Source organism: Scatophagus argus, chromosome 11 (genome assembly GCF_020382885.2).
Source record: "Scatophagus argus isolate fScaArg1 chromosome 11, fScaArg1.pri, whole genome shotgun sequence".
Taxonomy (NCBI): domain Eukaryota; kingdom Metazoa; phylum Chordata; class Actinopteri; family Scatophagidae; genus Scatophagus; species Scatophagus argus.
Window position 1 is genome coordinate 23576908 of NC_058503.1, and position 21678 is coordinate 23598585.

The 21678-nt window shown below is 42.1% G+C and overlaps 4 protein-coding genes across 4 annotated transcripts; all 4 read right to left on the reverse strand.

Annotated features, from left to right (window-relative positions):
- Window positions 1-5601: 5601 nt before the first annotated feature.
- On the reverse strand, window positions 5602-6674 carry LOC124066852 (olfactory receptor 10A3-like). Its single transcript, XM_046403667.1, has one exon. The coding sequence runs from the start codon at window positions 6672-6674 to the stop codon at window positions 5658-5660; it is 1017 nt and encodes a 338-aa protein (XP_046259623.1). The 3' UTR covers window positions 5602-5657.
- Window positions 6675-10145: 3471 nt separating this feature from the next.
- Window positions 10146-12161, reverse strand: LOC124066861 (olfactory receptor 11A1-like). The gene has a single exon (XM_046403677.1). The coding sequence runs from the start codon at window positions 12114-12116 to the stop codon at window positions 11190-11192; it is 927 nt and encodes a 308-aa protein (XP_046259633.1). The 5' UTR covers window positions 12117-12161; the 3' UTR covers window positions 10146-11189.
- Window positions 12162-14532: 2371 nt separating this feature from the next.
- Window positions 14533-16528, reverse strand: LOC124066859 (olfactory receptor 6N2-like). The gene has a single exon (XM_046403676.1). The coding sequence runs from the start codon at window positions 15808-15810 to the stop codon at window positions 14884-14886; it is 927 nt and encodes a 308-aa protein (XP_046259632.1). The 5' UTR covers window positions 15811-16528; the 3' UTR covers window positions 14533-14883.
- Window positions 16529-17692: 1164 nt separating this feature from the next.
- LOC124066854 (olfactory receptor 11A1-like) lies at window positions 17693-20484 on the reverse strand. The gene has a single exon (XM_046403671.1). The coding sequence runs from the start codon at window positions 20470-20472 to the stop codon at window positions 19531-19533; it is 942 nt and encodes a 313-aa protein (XP_046259627.1). The 5' UTR covers window positions 20473-20484; the 3' UTR covers window positions 17693-19530.
- Window positions 20485-21678: the final 1194 nt, after the last annotated feature.

Sequence of the window (21678 nt, forward strand, 5' to 3'; positions counted from 1 at the left end):
GCTCTATATCCTCAATCACCAACATTCTGTTAATTTATATGTCTGCAAAAGTAGACTGACTGCATGCTGATGCGTTACAAGTTGTATTATAACAGCACTTTATCAGAATCAGCTTAATTGACCAAGTTGTGAGTACAACTATGAGTTCAACTGATGTGGCTCTAGTCTCAAGTTTACTTAAATATCACAAAGAGAACAATTAACAGGAAGATAAAACAGGCTGAAAACAACACAACAACACGATAAAGCTGCACGTGACTTAACGTTTACTGAACTGAAGTCCGCAATTCGACCAAATCAATGACGTGTTTTCTGAAAGAAGTCACCTTTTATCTTCTCTCGCGTCGTGCTTTTATTCTGAAGGCCGTGTTCTGTGTTTTCCTGTCTGTCCGCGCCGCGCTTGACGCAGCAGAGTCTTGACTCACAACAGGAAGTTGTGCGCCGCATCAGACAGATGAAACACACATTTGTGTAAGACAGTCTGGCGTCGCCGACAGCGAGGACGTTTTCTGTGGGGGATTTCTACTCTGCCGGTTTTCCATGGGTTCAGTCCGGGTCATGGACTGCTGGTGATCACGATGTTGGTCTGAGAGGCCTGAAATAAATCACAGTTGAAGAAGTACTCCGGCTGCTGTATTTCTCATCCGGGGACACTGAATTCAGAAGACACAAAACTCACTCAATATATAAAATGTATAAATAAATAAATGATCCCATTCATTCACAAACTCGCGTTATACACACCCAGCATTGGCAGCATTTTAATCATACACTCATCGCCGACGTAGGCTCTTAAAAAGTGAGATAAAAACTACATGTAGTCCACTTTTGTCCTCGACTCCTAACCTCCAGTCTATTTTATTTTATTGAATATTATTTATGGATTTATTTATTTTACTTTCACTTTATTTTATATACCTATATACGTTTTATTATTGTTATTCTTGTCTTGAATTGGGGTTTCAAGTCCTCCTGTCGTTTCAGGAGGTGACTTTGGCATGTGTGTAAAAATGACTAACTACTAAACTGGTGTTATTAAAGTGAAGCAACACCGAGTCACTTATTGTCCTAAAACCGTACAGACAGGCTGCTTAAAGGAACAGTTCACACAATTGCACAACAATCGTGCACCCAGTCCAAGTCAAGTCCAGATCCAGTCAAATCAGGCGGTGTGTGTGTGGTTCAGGTGAGTAAAGAGCCATTTCCTGAGAGTCAAAGCCCACGTATCCTTCAGCCCAAGAAACGAGTCCTCAAGTTATGACTGGCAAGTCCCCATGGAGTTCATTTCAAGTCCTTAGTCAAGTTCAAAGACAGGCGAGAACCAAGTTAAATTCAAGTCATCAGCTACAGGTCAACCACACCTACCTGTGACGGTGATGCTTCCCTTCCAAACACGCACGGTTTGAGGCACAGAACGACGTGGCAGCGAGGAAGTCCACCCTCCTCCCGACGACCAGGTGCTACGTCCCACCGCAGCCCACATGTGGAGGACTCTACACAGAGTAAATCCACGGAAGGCTGCTGGGCCAGACGACGTTCCTGACAGAGTGCTCAGCGGATGTGCAGGCCGGCTAGTGGATGTTCTCACAGACATCTTCAACAGTTCCCCGAGCTGTGCTTTCATTCCTACATGCTTCAAGGGAAACCACCATCATTCCCGTGCCCAAGAAGTCACCAGTGTCCTGTCTTAATGACTATCGACCCGTCGCACTTAGGCCCACCATCATGAAGTGTTTCGAGAGGCTAATCATGAGGCACATCAAGGACCAGCTGCCCCCCATCCTGGACCCTTACCTTTGCAAACGCTCGGTGGATGACGGCATTACCACTGTGCTCCACCTGGCTCTCACTCGCCCGGCTCGGCAGCAACATCTCCAGCACCACCACTCTGAGCACAGGAGCCCCATGAGGATGTGTGCTAGGCCCTCTGCTGCTCACACTGCTGACTCATGATTGTGACGTTCACAAGTTCGCCGATGACACGACTGTGGTCGAGAGATGGTTGTGGACTTCAGAAGAGCACAGAGTGACCGCTCTCTGCTGAACAGGGATGGCTCCACCATGGAGACTGTCAAGAGCATCACTTGGCGGACGATCTCAGCACCACCTCCACTATCAACAAGGCCCAGCAGCGGCTCCATTTCCTGAGGAAACTGAGGAAAGCTCACCTTCCTCCCCCATCCTCACCACTGAGAGCATCCTGTGCAGCTGCATCACTGCCTGGTACGGTAACTGCACCCAGCAGATTGTGAGGACCTGCAGCCAGTAGTGAGAACAGCTGAAAAGATGATCGGAGTCTCTCTGTCCTCCATCCAGGACATCTGCATCCACAAAGCCCTCAGCGTTGTGACCCTGCACACCCATCACACAAACTCTTCACTCTTCTGCCGTCTGGGAAAAGATGCCGAAGCATTCGGGCTCTTACAGCCAGACTGTTCTTCCCCCCAGCCAGAAGACTCCTCAGATCTTAGAGGCTGGACATGCACATGCACATTGTCACCTTATACCTCATCATGTTTACAGCAACCTGCACTTTAGACTGTTCACACTGCATACAATACTGTCCCCACCAGCACTTTATGGCTGTCTCAAACATTCCATAACGGGACCAGGTCCTGGTCGGTGCTGCTGCTTGTTGTTTGTATCTACAGTCTCTGTGCAGCATGTACAGTCTTGTGTAGTCCTGTGCTTTATGTGTAGTCTTGCATTAATTTGCACAATGTGTAGTGCATATTTCATTTCTAGTGTAGCACCTGGTCCCTGCAGGGACGCTGTCCCGTTTCACTGTTCAACGTTACTGTAAACAGCTGAAATGAGAATGAAACCTCTTGACTTGAAGTTCAAAGTAAAGTCCAGTATCCCACCTCAATCCACTGACATCAACACAAGAAGTTCAAGTCAAGACAGACAAGTTCCAAGTCCAAGTCAAAAAAGGTAAGAACAAAGTGAGGTCAAATCCCACTTTAACACGTCTAACAGCATGCAATACTGGATGCGACCTTGTATGCATATGCACAGGTTTTACAGCTTGTATCTGCAAGTTAAACATCAACAACCCCAGTCTGCAAATCCACACGCACTCATGTCTGCTTAGAGCATGAGCTCAGATGCACAGCCAGCGAGTGAGGGCTTTTCGTCTTATTTGGCCATGAGCTGCTCTGAATCAGCGCTACAATGAAGTTTGCTCTCAAGAATGTGTGGCAGAACTCCCACGAGCTTCACAGGAGGGGGGAGGTCAGTGTGTGTGTGTGTGTGAGAGAGAGAGAGAGAGGAGGGCTGGTGCAAGGCATTGGGATAAACATGGAGGCCTGCTTTACATGCCACGATGAGAATGTGTTTGCGTTACAGCGAGAAGGAAACACGAGAAGAGGCAGGAGGGATGGTGTAATGGACGTTGTGTAAGGCTCAGCTATGCAGATTACGTACCCTGCAGGGCACAGATGGATGGAAGCTCGCTTTCATCGCTGACTGATCTCATGTGCCACAACACTGTTTTTACTTCTTCATTTCACACATTGTTAGTACAAAAATGTCCACTGTAGTTGCTTCTGGCTTAGAGCTATGGGCCCAGGACTACAATATATCCATGAGGGTCCCCTCAAGTACAGAAGTACAAGTGTATGTGTGTGTTTTGGTAGAAATGGGCCTTTGCAGGACAGATTGTGGACTTAAGTTCTGACCACCTCCAAACAAACGTGAAACAAAAGAGCAGATGTGGATGAGTGAAGGCAAATGTTTTAGGAGCTGAGCTTTGACTTGCGCTCTACCTCGATGTGGTCAGTTTCAGAGGGTTTCTCACAGAGTGTATGAGCACAGGTCTGTATTTACCTGTCTCCACTTTCTACAACCCCCCGTCCTGGGTGAACCATTGAAATAACTCGGATACAAGTTGGGTTTATCAGTGAAGCCTCTGCGCAGGACGTCTAAGAAAATAAAAGGACACAGGGGAAACATGAAGGGAGCAAAACCGATTTATTGTTAGGACCATAGAAGAAGAGGCAAAGTAGGTGGGGCTTAATTTAAACTTTTCAGATACAGTTTGAGTGTCTTCATACTCAGGTAAATAACTTTATGTTGTCTAATTATGTTAACTGCACATATGACCCAGTTTCGCTCTCCTTCAGTGTAGCTTCATATTGGGGCTACAGTCGACACCAGCAGGGACTTAACGCACAGGATTTTCATAGTTTGCGCCCCCCAGTGGCAGGACAGGAGACTGCAGCTGCAAAAAAAGGTTTCCAAATCCGTACATGCTGATTCCCAGTGATTAGTCAATTAAATGACTAGTCACGTGAAAGAAAATTGATAATCATTGATTCATCATTGTGGTCATTTTTCAAGCATAAAATGTCAAATATTTGCTGGTTCCATCTTCTTAAATGTAAAGATTTGCTGCCTTAATTTGACCACTTAGATTCAGAGTGCCCAAACTTTTTTTTCCTGAAGACCCAAACTGAAACTTCACTGAGGGTCTCTTGCATTGCATAAAATGACAAACAGTATGAGGGATGAGGGGGACAACCTGATAAAAATAAAAATCACCTTCTGGTTCTCTGAAGCTTCCTTACTGTAACCCTGACTTCCTGTGCAAAGTGTGACTCTGCTGGCTGTGTTCAGATTGTGAAAAATAATTAATAATTAGAGATCTTACGTATTTAAAGAGCAGTTTACTTTATAACAGCATGACAACAAGTTATAAATTACAAATTCTGTTTTTCATAAATATTTCCTTTTATTTTCATTAGAAACAAATGTCAGGCCAACTTTGGCCCAGACTCCAAGTTTAATTATTTAATAGGGGAATGAAATGAAAATGAAAATAATCTTGCAGCCCTGTTATGCATCAGATCTCCATTTACAAACTGGAAGACTGCAGCAAGACAACACAACTAAAAACATAAAACTGACCCTCAGCTTCAGGCAGGTTTCCCATCGTCATGTTTTACGTAGTAATGTAGTGCTGAAACGAGTTTCCTTCATTCCTCATCACGTGTACAGCTCAGTAGTTCATGTTAAATGGTTTCTGCTTGATCACAGTGCCTGCATGAGTTACACGCCGCCACACTGACTTCATGGGACTCATTCACCACGTCTGTCACTAAATGCAGAAACGCACAGACACCACTAGATGGCAGTAAGCAGTTGTTAGTGGTTAGTTTCACTTGGTCCACAGCTCCCTGAATTCTGTCAGAAGAGCTGGAGTGAAGTCTTTAAGCAGTGAAAACAATGTGGACGGGATGCATTTACAGAGTAAAACTTGGAAAAGACATTCAGGGTTTTGTTCAGCCAGCATAAGTTGGTGTTTCACAGGGTCCTTGTGTTTCCAGTACTCATGCATTTACTGGATTTTTACTCAGGTATTCCTACAGGGGTATAAAGTATATTTTCAGATGGTTTGTGGCCAACCCGTCCTCATCAAAACATTCAACACAGCAATAAGCAGGCCCACCAAGTTGTTCACGGTCGTGTCCACACAGGAGAGCTGAACCACAGGCCAGTTAGAGCAGTTTATTTTCACATTTCACACTGTGTTAACCGAACAGTACAATTGAGACAGAAGCCAACAGTGAAAATCAAAAGGGTTCTCACCATCCTAAAAGTCATTTTACTGTAATAAAAGGAGCGCAATGACAAGCAAGTTATATGTGCATTCACATTTATGACTCCATGTTCCAGCATTTTTTTCTATTGCGTACGAGCGTCTTGAGTTGCTGTCTGTGCATGTTTTTATGAGGAGGGATAATTTTGCATATTTGAAAAGATTTAAGAATCACTCCTCTGATCTGAGGAAGATTCAGGCCGTAAACGAGAGGATTATTAATGGGGGGAATAATCAAAAACTCCAAAGTTAAAACAACTATGACAAATGAATTTACTCCATCAGCTTCAAGTCGACTCAGTGAAAGCTCACAGAACAATGAGAACGAATAGTTCACCAAAGTCACGATGTGAGGCAGACAGGTTTGTAACGCCTTTCCTCTGAAAGCTGCCGAGCTTCTCCTGCAAACCACCAGAATACGCAGGTAGGTGTACAGCACAAAGAGCAGAGGGAAAAAGACTGTTATCACAGAAAGAATCCGACCTACGATGTTGTTCACAGGTGTGAGCACACAGGAGAGCCGAACCACAGGCCAGTTAGAGCAGAAAATCCTGTGCAGTTTATTTCCACATAAAGGAAGACCGATGGTCAGATAAAGACAGACGCCGACAGCACATGCAGGGTAGAGAACAGCAAACACCAAAAGGTTTCTCACCATCCTGAAACTCATTTTACTGTGATAGTTTAAAGGCTGGCAAATAGCAACAAATCTGTCATAGGCCATGATGCCGAGAATCATTAGTTCGTATGATGCATAGGTGTAAATAACATATATCTGTATGAAACAAAATGGACGTGAGATCAAATGAGTGTCTGACAGAATGTCCATCAGAAACCTGGGGAAGAAGCCTGCTGATCCATACACAGCGTTTAAAGACAGAAAGGAGATAAACACGTACATGGGCTGATACAGAGACTTCTCCAGCCAGATTGTCAGAATAATGACAGTGTTAGCAGAGATTATGGTCAAGTAGATCAACAGGCACAGACCAAAGAACAGAAATCTGAGGCGACCAAAATCTCTAAACAGTGTGAACTGAAAGTAGACAGGATTCACACTGCTGTTGCTCTTCATGTCTGTACCAGTTGGAGAATAAATTAAAACAGAGTTAAGCTCCTGAGTTAAATTCAACTTGTGGTGGACAATATACAGAACTGTCCCCTTTCATGGAAGCAAGATACAAGTGGGAAACAAGGTGTGCGTGTCTTACTTGGTGTATTCACATACGAATGTATGCACAACCAAAGCTAAAGCTGCCACATGCAGAACCTACCAATATACGTATATCACTTAGCTTACTTTTCACACACGGAGAACATAAAGGACGTACGTTAGCAATAAAATTTAAAAAACAATAAAACACCAACGACTCTGCTTCCTGAAATTAATTAGTTAGAATTGTTGCATGACAAACAAACCTCAACTACCAAAATCAAGTTCAATGGTTCAACCAAGTTATTAATAAAAATGAAATCTTGAACAAACATGTTAATCAGCTTGTTAAAAAAGAGCTTCGACAGGCGAGAGCTTCCGACCCTGTAATGATTCAGACTGAAGCAGCTGCGGACACGTTATCTTCTGCTTCTGCTCAGATGCCAGCAGCAATGTGTGCATTAAGTGTCCAAAGGGAGATTAAATCACTCACTTCATGTGTTTACATGGACCCGTCTTTCTCTCTCTCTTTCTGTCTCACTCTCAACATAACCAGTTAAGGCTAAAGGACACCCCAGAGCCAGGGTCTGCTCCAAGGTTTCCGCCTTTTAAATGTAAATTTTTCCTCTCCACTGTTGCCAAGAGCTTGCTCATGAGGGATTGTTGGGTTCTCTGTATTAAAGACTAAAGAATGAAGTCTAGAACAGACTCTTTAATTAAAGAGAACATATGCCCTGTGTAACCTGATTTCTGCTCCTTTTTTCTTCAGCATATGCGATCATTTAACGAGTGAAAATTATCAGATGTCATGTTCTCACTGTTCTGCCTGCAGGATTTGTCTTTGTTCTTCTTGCCAAGCAGGCTACATCTTTGACTTTGGCCTCCATGTTTACTGCAAGCCGTGGCCTAGAGGTTGGAGAAGCGGCTTGTGATTGGAAGGTTGCTGGTTCGATTCCCCCACCAGGCGGGCAGGAAAAATTTGAGTGTGGTGGAGTGATAATGTCCCCACCCCCTATTAGCTGGCCGATGTGCCCTTGAGCAAGGCACTTAACCCCCAATATGCTCCCCGGGCGCTTGATGCTGCCCACTGCTCCTGTGTGTGTTTCACTGCATGTTGCATGCGTGTGTTTCAATCAGTGATGGATTAAATGCAGAGAAGTAATTTCCCAGCTTGGGATTAATAAAGTAACTTAAAAGAAAGAAAAAAAAAAAGACATGCTTTGACTCAGAACATGCTGGGCTGGCCTTTATTCCTCTGGCCTCGTGTCCTTACTGAGCACGCCTGCCCACATTAGAGCAACAGCGACAAGTGGATGCCTTCGTGGCACTACAGAAGGATGACAATGATAATGGCAGCTGGGCTGAATGTGCTACCTTCACCACTGAGGAAGCTCCGGACATTTTGAACCCCTCGGATGCAGAGAGGAGATGCAGTGTAGGGCTGATTTGGCTCCCTGCTGGCTCCCCTCCTGGTTCTACCCTGGTCCCATGTGAAGACTTGGAGACTGACAGCGAGAAGAAGGCCCTGTCAGCACCTGCTACTCCTCCACCCATAAACCACCTGCCAACAACACTGGCAGCTGTGGCACAGGCCCATATTATGGCGTGGATGACGATACTCATATGTCTCATCTTCCAGAGCAAATCAAGAAGGGTTTGCTTGATGGCCTCATCAGCATCAACAGACTCTTTTTCTTGATGTTATTGCACACACTCACCATAAAACTCTGGTTTCTCACTTTGCTGTTTAAAGGTTGTCTTGATCTCATCTTCTGATTCCATATTCTAGGACATTAGCCCCATTCACACTGAATTACATTGTTCTTTATGGGAATGGGGAACAGATTTACATTTGTCTCCCTGTAACGCTCTCTGAAAGTCCACTTCAGTACTTAGTGAACCTCTGTCTGCCTTGAATTGTTTTCTCATTTTGTTTTATTTTGTTTTGTTGCTCATTTTATAGACGACAGAGCAGGAGCAGCAGGATCCAGGCAGGACCATGGAGAGGGTTCTGGATCCAGCAGCACTATTAGTGCAGTGGGCAGGACCATAGAGGGCTCAGGATCCAGCAGCGGTACCAGGACTCAGGAGCTCCGGGGGAGAGGGCGAGTTAGTGCTGTACCGGTGATGGGACATGATGAGTGAGTCCCCCTGCTCTGAGAGCTCGGTGTCTAAGGATCTCCCCCAGCAATCTAAACCTATGGCAGCATAACAAGAGGTTGGTCTAACTATAGGTTTTGTCAAAAAGGAGGGTTTTAAGTCTACTCTTAAACATAGAGAGGGTGTCTGTCGTCCGAACTGAGGCTGGTAATTGGTTCCACAGATGAGGAGCCTGATAACTGAAAGCCCTGGCTCCCTATCTACATTAGGAGATACATGGTATTGCCAGTAAGTCTGAATCTAAGGAACATAGCACCGTAGAGGGCTGATATGGTTCAATGAGATCAGTGATATATGATGGTGCCAGACCATGCACGGCTTTGTAGGTTAGGATGAGGATCTTAAATTCTACTCTAAATTTTACTGGAAGCCAATGTAGAGAGGCCAGCACAGGTGAAATGTCCAGGACTTAATATCTGCAACACAGGATTGCAGTTGTGTTAGCTGATTGCTTTCATCTGGCTTCATTAATAAATACAGTTGGGTGTCGTCAGCATAACAGTGAAAATTTCTAGAGTGCTTTCTGATCACATTGCCTAGTGGGAGCATATAGATTGTGAATAGGATCGGGCCAAACGCAGAACCTTGTGGAACACCATGGCTAACCTTAGTGTGCATGGACGAGAAAGAAAGAAAGAAAGTGACATATTTTGTCATTGGAGGGAACTCACTCCAACGAAATTCATGCTCTGCATTTAACTCACCCAAGTGACGTGCACACACACAACAAACCCGGGGCAGTGGGCAACCGTCTGACTGATAGATAGGACTTGGACCAGCTTAAAGCAGTTCCATTTATACCAATTTGATTTTCTAGTCTCTGTAAAAGAATCTGGTGGTCAACAGTATCAAATGCAGCACTGAGATCCACTTCGATCACGTTAATGTTTCCTCCTCACTATAAGGGTTAATCACACTGTTCCACAGGGTTCAGTGCTTGGGTGTAACTTTTGTTTGATAACTTTTGTTATGAATTGGCACTATATAAGTAAACTGAATTAAACTGAAAAATTGAAATTAGTTTTAGGTCTAAATAAACAAGGAACAGACACAGTATATAATCTCTTCTGTTGGCCTCACAAAGCGGTGATGGCTCTGTCTGTGATGTGCCTATTGGGCATGATGCCATCCAACTCATTTTTATATTGTATGATTATTGTACCTCGACCAGTCCAGGGTGTACCCCGCCACTCGGTCGTAGTCAGCTGGGATGGGCTCCAGCCCCCCCCCCGCACAGTGTGCTTATAGCACTTGTGGACTCTTGTGGTCAATCCAGCTTCACCTTCACTGGTGACTGCTCTTAGACAGCAAAGGCTATACAGCATAGATTGTTGGTTACATAATAAACCCAGATTCTGTGAGTGCAGGCGTGGCCCTCTAAACTGCATTGTTTCCACCTACGTTCCACCTGCAGAAAAAGCCGGCTTATTCTGGGAGAAGGACTCTGGATACTGTATACTATATACAGGGTTAAGCCTACACTCATAGAATCTAGGGTTTCAATACGCAAGTAACGTTCTCTGGTTTCTCACTTTGCTGTTAAAAGGTTGCTTTAATCCCATCTTTTTTAATGTCGCTTATTCCACATTCTAGGACATTAGCCCCACAATGAATGCCATTGTTCTTTATGGGAACAGGGAAGACTGTCCGAGAAACCTCTTCAGTACTCGGTGAACCTTCATCTGCCTTCTGTTGGACTGTGTAGTGAAAGGCTGAGTCAGCTCCCTGCTGCCACAGGCTGCATCATGACTCATGATTGGCTGCAGATGAAGCCATAACAAGGGTCCACACGTTCATTATGAAGTAGAAATCCTTAACTGTGGTTTATTGTTCAATTTTTGTTTTGTTTCAGACCACATAAACTTACAATCACCACCAGTTCGATAAAGGAATGAGGCCCTTTTCAAAATGAAACTTTTACTGACATGAATCCAATGTGTTTCTAAATGAAAACAAGATGGCAGAAAAAAAGGACTGTGATTGGCCAGAGCAGTAGGTCACTGTGTAGTGTCGACATTTTCAGCACTTACAATGTTTGTCTTCTGTTTATGACCACCATTATAAATGTAATCAATAGACCCACAGATGATAATATAAATAATGTGAATGGCATTAGTCATGATGAGGTTTTGTTGTGCTGTGACTGAATAAAGAGCCAATAACATCAGTCATTACAATGATGGAGTTGACAATATTCATTACTGTTCAAACTGCACTGAAAGTATCTTTGTGACTAAATTACAGAATGTCTGTACATCTGTTTGCAGCGTTAATACATCACATCATTTTGGTGGAACACAACAACTTCTTGAGGTGTTTAGAAATTTCTTTCATTTTGAGTCCATACATGATTGGATTGAAGAGAGGATGATACATTACTATCTGTAAAGTCATTATTAAGCGTACAGTCTTGGGAAGATCTGATTCCAGTCTAACTATAATGACATCATATGCAGTCAAACAGGAAAAGTTGATTAAAACTAACAAGTGTGGTAAACAGGTCTGTGCAGCTTTTCTCCTGACTTCTCTGCTACTTCGATAGGATATTATAAATATTCTGATGTATGAAAAAAGAATGAAAAGCACCGGAAGAAGTGCAACATTTAGCACAATTAACATATCACGTATAGTTTGTTCTCTTGAGACCACACATTGAAGTTTATAAACTGTATTATTACAAAAAATTCCTTTCAAAGTAATGTTACAGATTTTTCTGTTTGAACTCAGCACAACTGACACTGCAACCTGACAAGCAGGTATAAGCCAAGCCAACATCAAGAAAATACTGACAGTTGTTTTCCTCATGATAGCTGGATACTGCAGAGGTTTACATATGGACACATATCTGTCAAAAGACATGGCTGCCAACAGTAAGAACTCTGAACCACCTAAAGAGTAAAACATAAAATACTGAAAGAGGCAGGCTGAATAAGATATGATCTGTTTCTCAGATAAAAAGTCAATCAACAGCTTTGGGTAGATCACAGTGCTGAAAAGAAGAGAGTTGATTAACAGAGCTGCAATGAAAATGTACATGGGCTCATGGAGGTTTTGATGAATCCAGATGAGATACACAACAGTAGAATTACTGCAGATTATTAGAATATAAGCTGTGAACATGATGACAAAATAAAGATATCTGTATTTGTACAAATCCACGTGCCCATCAAGAGTTAAATATGTGATATTTAATTTATCATCCATTAATGTTGTCAAAAACAATATGAATAAAACAGGCAAATTACCTCACTGAGAAAAACACTGAATAATCTGTGCTGGAGAGTCTTTCTCATTCACAAATACCTGACTTTAAAACACTTGAGGAGTATGTTCATCTCCAGATGTCACAGAGTGAACTGTTTGAGTCTGTGCGATGTTTTACTTTTATCAGGTTGCTTCACCCTCCATGGATTTCATTAAAGTTTTCATCCAGAGCGACTAACATACAAATAACGTCATCAAGTGCGGGAGGCCTGAAGGTTCAGAACTCCTTGCATAAGCTGCCCAAAGCCCATGCTTGTGAATGCCTTCAGGACACCATGGGGCCAAATGGGGTGGCTCAAACTCCAATTCTGTCAGCAATCACTTCTTGATGTTATTTTAATTGCTCACCATAAAACATGTGGGAATGTGTATGCCCTGGCAACTGGTTCATGGTTCTCGAGAGTAAGTCAGGGTACAAGTGCTATAGATAGATAGGTAGATAGATAGAAAGATAGATAGATAGATACTTTATTGATTTCGAGAGAAATTCAAGCATCCAGTAGCCCATTACAGCAGTGTAGGTTAGTCAAAAGTGAGCAAACAAACAACCGAACAAGGCCTAACTGTTAGTGGGAAAAACAGACTAAACGTATACTAAATAAACTAATATAACATATATAATAACATAATAATCTCTTCTGTTGGCCTCACAAAGTGGTGATGGCTCTGTCTGTGATGTGCCTATTGGGCATGATGTCAGCCAATCCAGCTCACTTTTATAGTGTATGATTATTGTCTCTGTTTGAATGGAATTTAATGCTCTCATCCTGCTTTCCAGATTGGGCTTTCAGCAAAGGAAAACCATGTTATTCTCATGTTTATGCACTGTGTGCTTATAGCGCTTGTAGACTGGTGGTGTGTTGGTGCTTGCGGACTCTTGTGTTCAAGTGGTACATAGACCACATCCAGCTTCACCTTTATTCCAATGGTGACAGCTCCTAGACAGCGAAGGCTATACAACATAGATTGTTGGTTACATACTGTAACCCCAGATTCTATGAGTGTAGGTGTCACCCTCTAAGCTGCATAGTTTCCACCTATGTTATCCATCCATCCATCTTCTTCCGCTTATCCGGAACCGGGTCGCGGTGGAAGCAGCTTGAGCAGGGATGCCCAGACTTCCCTCTCCCCAGACACTTCCTCCAGCTCTTCCGGTTGGATCCCAAGGCGCTCCCAGGCCAGCCAAGTGGATCTTTACGGACTGCGGCCTTGAAGTCCCCCAGTAGAACTATGGAGTCCCCGGTCGGAGCAACTTCCAGTCCCCTCCCCAGGGACTTCAAGAAAGCCGGGTACTCTGCACTGCTGTTTGGCCCATAGGCCGAGACAACAGTTAGTAGGCCTCTCTCGTTCACTGGGGAGAGCTCCAACACATGGCTCCTGAGCTGGGGGGCTATAAGCAAACCCACACCAGCGCGCCACCTCACACCATGGGCAACCCCAGAGTAGAAGAGAGTCCAGCCTCTCTCCAGGAGTTGGGTTCCAGAGCCCAGGCTGTGCACGGAAGTGAGCCCAATTATCTCAAGCCGGTACCGCTCAACTTCCCCCCGGGGCAGAGCTGGCTGTACACTTGTCTGCAAGCGCCAACCCCAGGCCTGGCTCCAGGATGAGGCCCTGGTAACGCCAATCTGGGCAACGTACACATCCTTGTTGTCATGTCCTTCATTCGAGGCATTTGAACTGCTCTTAGTCAGACCTGTCACCTAGAACCTGTTTGCCTTTGGACACCATACCAGGGGCATTAAGTCCCCGACAACATAGCTCCTAGGAACATTCAGGTGCTTAAACCCCTCCACCATGTTAAGGTGGCGGTCCAAAGAAGGGCCACCTACGTTAGCTACAGAAAAAGCCTGGGAGAAGGCCTCTGGATACTGTATACTATATACAGTAGCTGTGGACCTGAGGGAGGTCCACTGCACAGCACAAGGGCGTGAAAAATGAACCCAATAGCAACAGCTCTTAAAGGGTTAAGCCTACACTCATAGAATCTAGGGTTTCAATACGCCACTAAAGTTCTCTAGCCCCATTCACAATGAATGCCATTGTTCTTTATGGGAACAGGGAAGACTTTTACATCTGTCCGAGAAACCTCTTCAGAACCCGGTGAACCTCCATCTGCCTTCTGTTGGACTGAGTAGTGAGAGGCTGACTCAGCTCCCTGCTGCCACAGGCTGCATCATGACTCATGATTGGCTGCAAATGAAGCCATAATAAGGGTCCACATGTTCATTATGAAGTAGAAATCCTTAACTGTGGTTTATTGTTCAATTTTTGTTTTGTTTCAGACCACATAAACTTACAATCACCACCAGTTCGATAAAGGAATGAGGCCCTTTTCAAAACGAAACTTTTACTGACATGAATCCAATGTGTTTCTAAATGAAAACAAGATGGCAGAAAAAAAGGACTGTGATTGGCCAGAGCAGTAGGTCACTGTGTAGTGTCGACATTTTCAGCACTTACAATGTTTGTCTTCTGTTTATGACCACCATTATAAATGTAATCAATAGACCCACAGATGATAATATAAATAATGTGAATGGCATCAGTCATGATGAGGTTCTGTTGTGCTGTGACTGAATAAAGAGCCAATAACATCAGTCATTACAATGATGGAGTTGACAAAATTCATTACTGTTCAAACTGCACTGAAAGTATCCTTGTGACTAAATTACAGAATGTCTGTACATCTGTTTGCAGCGTTAATACATCACATCATTTTGGTGGAACACAACAACTTCTTGAGGTGTTTAGAAATTTCTTTCATTTTGAGTCCATACATGATTGGATTGAAGAGAGGATGATACATTACTATCTGTAAAGTCATTATTAAGCGTACAGTCTTGGGAAAATCAGATTCAAGCTGGACTGTAATGACATCATATGCACACAAACAGGAAAAGTTGATTAAAACTAACAAGTGTGGTAAACAGGTCTGTGCAGCTTTTCTCCTGACTTCTCTGCTACTTCGATAGGATATTATAAATATTCTGATGTATGTAAAAAGAATGAAAAGCACTGGAAGAAGTGCAACATTTAGCAAAATGAACATATCATGTATAATTTGTTCTCTTGAGACCACACATTGAAGTTTGTAAACTGTATTATTACAAAAAATTCCTTTTAAAGAAAAGCTACAGAGTTTTTTATTAGCACTTAACCCAGCTGGCACTGCGACCTGAGAAGCAGGCAGAACCCAAGCTAAGACCAAGAAAATACTGACAGTTGTTTTCCTCATGATAGCTGGATACTGCAGAGGTTTACATATGGACACATATCTGTCATAAGACATGGCTGCCAACAGTAAGAACTCTGAACCACCTAAAGAGTAAAATGCATGAAACTGAAAGAGGCAGGCTGAATAAGATATGATCTGTTTCTCAGATAAAAAGTCAATCAACAGCTTTGGGTAGATCACAGTGCTGAAAAGAAGAGAGTTGATTAACAGAGCTGCAATGAAAATGTACATGGGCTCATGGAGGTTTTGATGAATCCAGATGAGATACACAACAGTAGAATTACTGCAGATTATTAGAATATAAGCTGTGAATATAACCAAAAAATAAAGATATCTGTATTTGTCCACTTCCACGTGCCCATCAAGAGTTAAATATGTGATATTTAATTCATCATCCATTAATGTTGTCAAAAATAATATGAATAAAACAGGCAAATTACCTCACTGAGAAATACAATAAGAGAGAAAAACACTGAATAATCTGTGCTGGAGAGTCGTTCTCATTCACAAATACCTGACTTTGAAACACTTGAGGAGTATGTTCATCTCCAGATGTCACAGAGTGAACTGTTTGAGTCTGTGCGATGTTTTATTTTTATCAGGTTGCTTCACCCTCCATGGATCTCATTAAAGTTGTCATGCAGAGCGACTAACATGCAAATAACATCATCAAGTGCGGGAGGCCTGAACTTGTCAGTTCACATGTCCTTGCATCAGGTTGAAATCTACCAGTGCAAGCAACACATTTTGCTGTCAGGCCTGGTTGGGATTGAAGTGATAGCTTATCACCTTCCAGTGGTCACTTGTGGTGACAGGAATGTGGAAGCCAAAGTAGATAACGACAAGGTTGTTCACACTCATAATAACATCAGTATGACACCACGGCTCAAGAATCCATAAAGAATCAAACTTACACATCACCTTAATATTGACTAGTCGAGCAACAGTTAACTTCATTTAAAACCAATAAGCTCACATTCACAACTAAGAGTAGGAAACTAAGATCACAGATACTGTCAAAACTCAAAAATAAAAGGCCATTTAGTCCACCATTAGTCAACAAAGTTTTAATAACTCCACCAAAAGTACGCTATGTGAGCTTGAACAAGTTCGTCCAATAAATCGTTTCATATGACACCAACGAGCTGAAACGAGCCGAGACAAAACAAACTATCCATTGAAAATAAAAGTAAACAGATTATTTGCATTTGTTTTAAAGTATATGCAACAGCAATAATTTTATTTACATATTTACAAAAAATGATTTTACTTTTCTGAGTATCTTTAGGCCAGCAGAAAAAAAGTGCACACTGAGCTCTATAAACAACTGGAACCATCCATTTTCTATACCGCTTATCCGTCAGGTTCGCGGGGAGCTGGAGCCTATCCCAGCTGACTACGGGCGAGAGGCGGGGTTCACCCTGGACTGGTCGCCAGTCAATCGCAGGGCCAACACACAAAGACAAACAACCACACACTCTCACACTCACACCTAGGGGGCAGTGTAGAGCAGCTAATTAACCTAATGTGTATGTATGTTTTTGGTATTGTGTGAGGAAGCCGGAGAACCCGGAGAAAACCCACGCAGGCACAGGGAGAACATGCAAACTCCACATAGAAGGGCCCAGACCGGGATTCGAACCTGGAACCCTCTTGCTATGAGGCGACAGTGCTAACCACTGCACCACCCCAACTGGAACCTTCACAATGTATTTCAAACTAACTAGCTAAGTAGCAGCATTCTTTTAGAGTCTATAATGTGCAAGCCGGGTTTTTATTTGTCAAACATTTGGTTTATTAATTACATGGGACTTTCTGCTGTTAGCTGGAGCTAACTAACCACCAGCAGTGATGAATACTTACTTTCCTGAAAAACTTTCTTAAATCCATCCTTCATCCATCCATTCACCTTCTCCTCCTAATGATGTTCTATTGGGCTGAAGCCCCCCTAAAATAGGCCTAACAATGCCACTGGCCTCTACCTAATGAACCTCGTGCCAACTTTGGAACCTGCTCAACCTTCCCTTGGTATAGCTGCTATTGATGCCCCATGTAAAAAATGACAGGGTAATAACCTCAATGATATAAGGTGCCATCAAATATAACTATAACCAACTTTATCTCTGTGCTAACTTTGGTACTTGCCGGACCTTCACTTGGTATAGCTGTCATAGGTGCTGTGATGGAAATCTTGTATGCTTTGCAGTAACAATGAGATAATGTTATAGATTTACATTATACTTGATGTAATTAGTCTGTAGCCTTAGTTGTGTACTGCTATAGTGAACAAAACAATGATTTGGTGAACTTGCTGCCATAGTCCCATCAAAAATAACTTCCTGGGTAAAGCAGAGGGCAAGAAGACATCTTGATCCCACAGGAGATTACACCCAGTCCTAAATTCCTGAAATGTGTCACTGCCTTTTTATTGTACCTGTTTTCATCAGTCTGCAGAGAAATGTTTGTGAAGCTCCATAGAACCAGAGACACATCAGAAAGTATAAAAATGGGATGAAGTCTTCAGTCAGTGGGGCAAACCTCTGAACTGCTCACCGCCGTGTGGTTTTGTGTGTTGCGTCTTCTCTACAGGGATTAAACATGTTGGTGCATGCTACCCTTTCAGTCTTGTTTTTCTCTTTCTTAACTCACTACAGGCAGACAAGAAATTGCCGTAACAATGCCCTATGGAAAAAAATGTTTGGGTATTAACCGTGATGGCATAGTGTACCAATGTCATTAACTATAGAACCATAAATGGCACGGGCACCACAGTTGGTGTGCATGATGTGCTCTTCCTACTGTACCTGCGTGCTGAGTTTGGTACATGCCCGACCTTCCCTTGGTATAGCTGCTACTACTACTACTATTACTATGTTTATTATTGTTGCTGTTTTTATTGTTATTATAATTATTATAGCACTTACTGCACATATCATTATTATTAGCTTTAGCTCCAGAACTCTGGTATTCTTGGTGTTGTTACATATTTCTGTTTGTGTTCCCCTCCTCTTCAACTCTCTCTCTCTTCTGTCTGCTTGATTGTTTGGACTTACTTTTTGCCTGCTTCACACGTTTTAGATCACCTCTGATTCTGACACTTGCCTGCCTCATGATTCTTTTGTATCCTCTGCTGATCAATAAATCCCTGAACTGTATCAAGTGTGCCCAGTTGTCTGCATTTGGGTGCAACCCATGTTGCCCATTTCATGCATTATTATGGTGAGGTAGTGTTTCTAGGGATATTGTTTGGCTTTACTATATCCTGTGTATCTTTAATTAATAGTTTATGCCTTACATTGTAGAAGCAGTTTCTACCCAGCATACAGTACGTAGGTGGATTCCACATGAACTCACTGACCATGTGGAAGCTTAAACAACTTTTGTGAAGACTTATGTGCTGACAAAACCTTTCTGCACATTCAACAACAAACACTGGATCATTTTCATCAGACAAAATCTGGGCCAGAAATCTAGCCAGAAACACACTGAAAAAAGAAATCAGAGTAGCTAAGAGAAGTTACAATAAAAAGGAGAAAAACTGGTTTTCAGCTGACCTGGTCAATGTGGATCACATCAGGAGATGGAGTCACCTGTTCTCACCTGCTGCTATACTCAGTTTGAATTAAGCAAGGGGTGGCTCCTGCAGTTCATAAAAAACAATTGATTAACGGGAAAACTCAGGATACATAATCAAATGAAAGTCAAATAAAAACGACAGAGATGTTCATTATTTGGTACTGCAGATGTCTTAACGCTTTTTGAGAACAGCTGATTGATTAGTCATTAGTCATTACATTAATGCTGATGATAGTCTGCTCTGTGCATTCGTGTAACAGAAACAAATTTTCACTTTAAATACCTTCCAAAGATCACAAAAGTTACATCTCTAAATTATTATGACACAATGACTGTGCAGTTATTTATTTATTTTTAATTTTATTTTGCATTTTTTGTTGTTTTGATCTCTTAAGTTCTCTTTAAACTGCAGTCATTTGTTTAGTCATTACATTAATGAAGCCGATGATGCTCTTTACTGATTCACAGAAATCACATCTCTAAATGATTATGACAGGAGGACAGTGACTGTGCAGTTATCGTTTGTTTGTTCATTAGATCTTGTTACTTACACAGCAGCTTCTTGAGGTGTTTAGAAATTTCTTTCATTTTCAGTCCATATATGATTGGATTAAAGAGAGGATGATACAGGATGATTTGTAATGTGATTATGAAGCGGGCAGTTTTAGGAAAATCAGTTTCCAGTCGCAGTAAAAGCACATCAAACATACTCAAACAGGAAAAGTTGATTAATACCATCAAGTGTGGTAAACAAGTCTGTGCAGCTTTTCTTCTGACTTCTCTACAACTTCGATAGGATATTATAAATATTCTGGTGTATGTAAAAAGGATAAAGAGCACAGGTAGAAGTACAAGATTTACCAAAACAACCAAACCATATATATTTAACAGTCTTGAACTCTCACAGTGAAGTTTGTAAACTGTACTGTTACAAATGATTCCTTTGAAAGTAAAGTTACAGAGTTTCTTATTAGCATTCATTACAGGTGGTACTGCCGTCTGACAAACAGGCACAAGCCAAGCTAAAGCCAGAAATATACTGACAGTTGTTTTCCTCATGATAGCTGGATACTGCAGAGGTTTACATATGGACACATATCTGTCATAAGACATGGCTGCCAACAGTAAGAACTCTGAACCAGCTAAAGAGTAAAATATAAACCACTGAAAGAGGCAGGCTGAATAAGATATGATCTGTTTCTCAGATAAAAAGTCAATCAACAGCTTTGGGTAGATCACAGTGCTGAAAACAAGAGAGTTGATTAACAGAGCTGCAATGAAAATGTACATGGGCTCATGGAGGTTTTGATGAATCCAGATGAGATACACAACAGTAGAATTACTGCAGATTATTAGAATATAAGCTGTGAACATGATGACAAAATAAAGATATCTGTATTTGTACAAATCCACGTACCCATCAACAGTTATATATGTTACATTTACTCTGTTATCCATGAAGGTTAAACTAGATCTTTTACCCATTGATACCTGTCATCAGAATGTGAAAAAAAAGTGAAAGTGAACTGACTGAATCTGCGGACTGTTCTTATCAACCTGCATTGTCCTCCACGGATCTCATTAAAGTCTTCACCAAACACTCGTCATCTGAACAGTTTCATCAAACTCTAGAGAGTTGAACCTCTTTTTGAATTTTACTGGATTGTTGCCTCTATCACACTTTGCAACTGCATTGCAATCCTCATTACTACAGAAACTGGCTAATCACTGAATGTTATTTTCTGCACAATATGCCTTGTTGTTTCTCACCAAAATGCATTGTGTGTTTTTAAGTGTTTTATGTTTATGTTGGGGCATTTTTTATTAGACAACCAACCCCCTGGTTGTCTAATAAACTTGAGGCCAGGAGGCAGAGTCGCTGTCTTACACACTTCTCTGCTGCTTCTGTAGGACTGCCGCTGTAGCTGACGCTCGCAATACGGCAATGTGTTAACATGGCAATGCCAGAAGTTAGGGTGCAATCATCACATTTGAGTTCTGATTGTTTTTTGTTTGTGTGAGTTTGTGATGGGGCATCCTGCATTATGATCTATGATTCTGTTGTGGCACCTTGCTGAAATGTTTCAGTTAAATTATTGTGAAAAGGTCACTTCCTGTGTAACATTAACCAGAACTTGAGAGCGGGAACTGAGGGAGAGAGGAAAAGAGATGAGAGATGACTGTCTACTACTGGCTAACCAGGCGTACACGGTAATTATTCTGAATACGGAAATCCATGTACTTGTGTGAAAGAAAATAATAGAGAATGATGAATGTGAAAATATGTTCTTGTTCCAGTTTTCACGGTGTTCCTTAACCACGACGAAAGAAAATAAAAAAAGGTTGTGGACATCAGTAAGAGGCGTGATTCTTGTTACCAGAGTAGATACAGCCATCCTCCGTTAAAAGTAGAATAAATAAAAATATAAATGCACACAGTAATACCAAGTTTAACAATCGTATAGAAATAGTGTCAGTGCCTCGTCCTCCCATAGTCCAGCTAACACAAAGCTAAGAAGTGTTAATCAAAATAACCTTATATCTCAGTGAGACAGAATATATCGGCTAGATTACGGGATAAAGTTAGGGGATAAAGAGTATGTTAGTTTAAACGAATCAACTCCATCTGGTTATATTAACTATCATGTTCCTCGAGGCACAGGCCGAGGAGGAGGAGTGGCAGCAATCTAC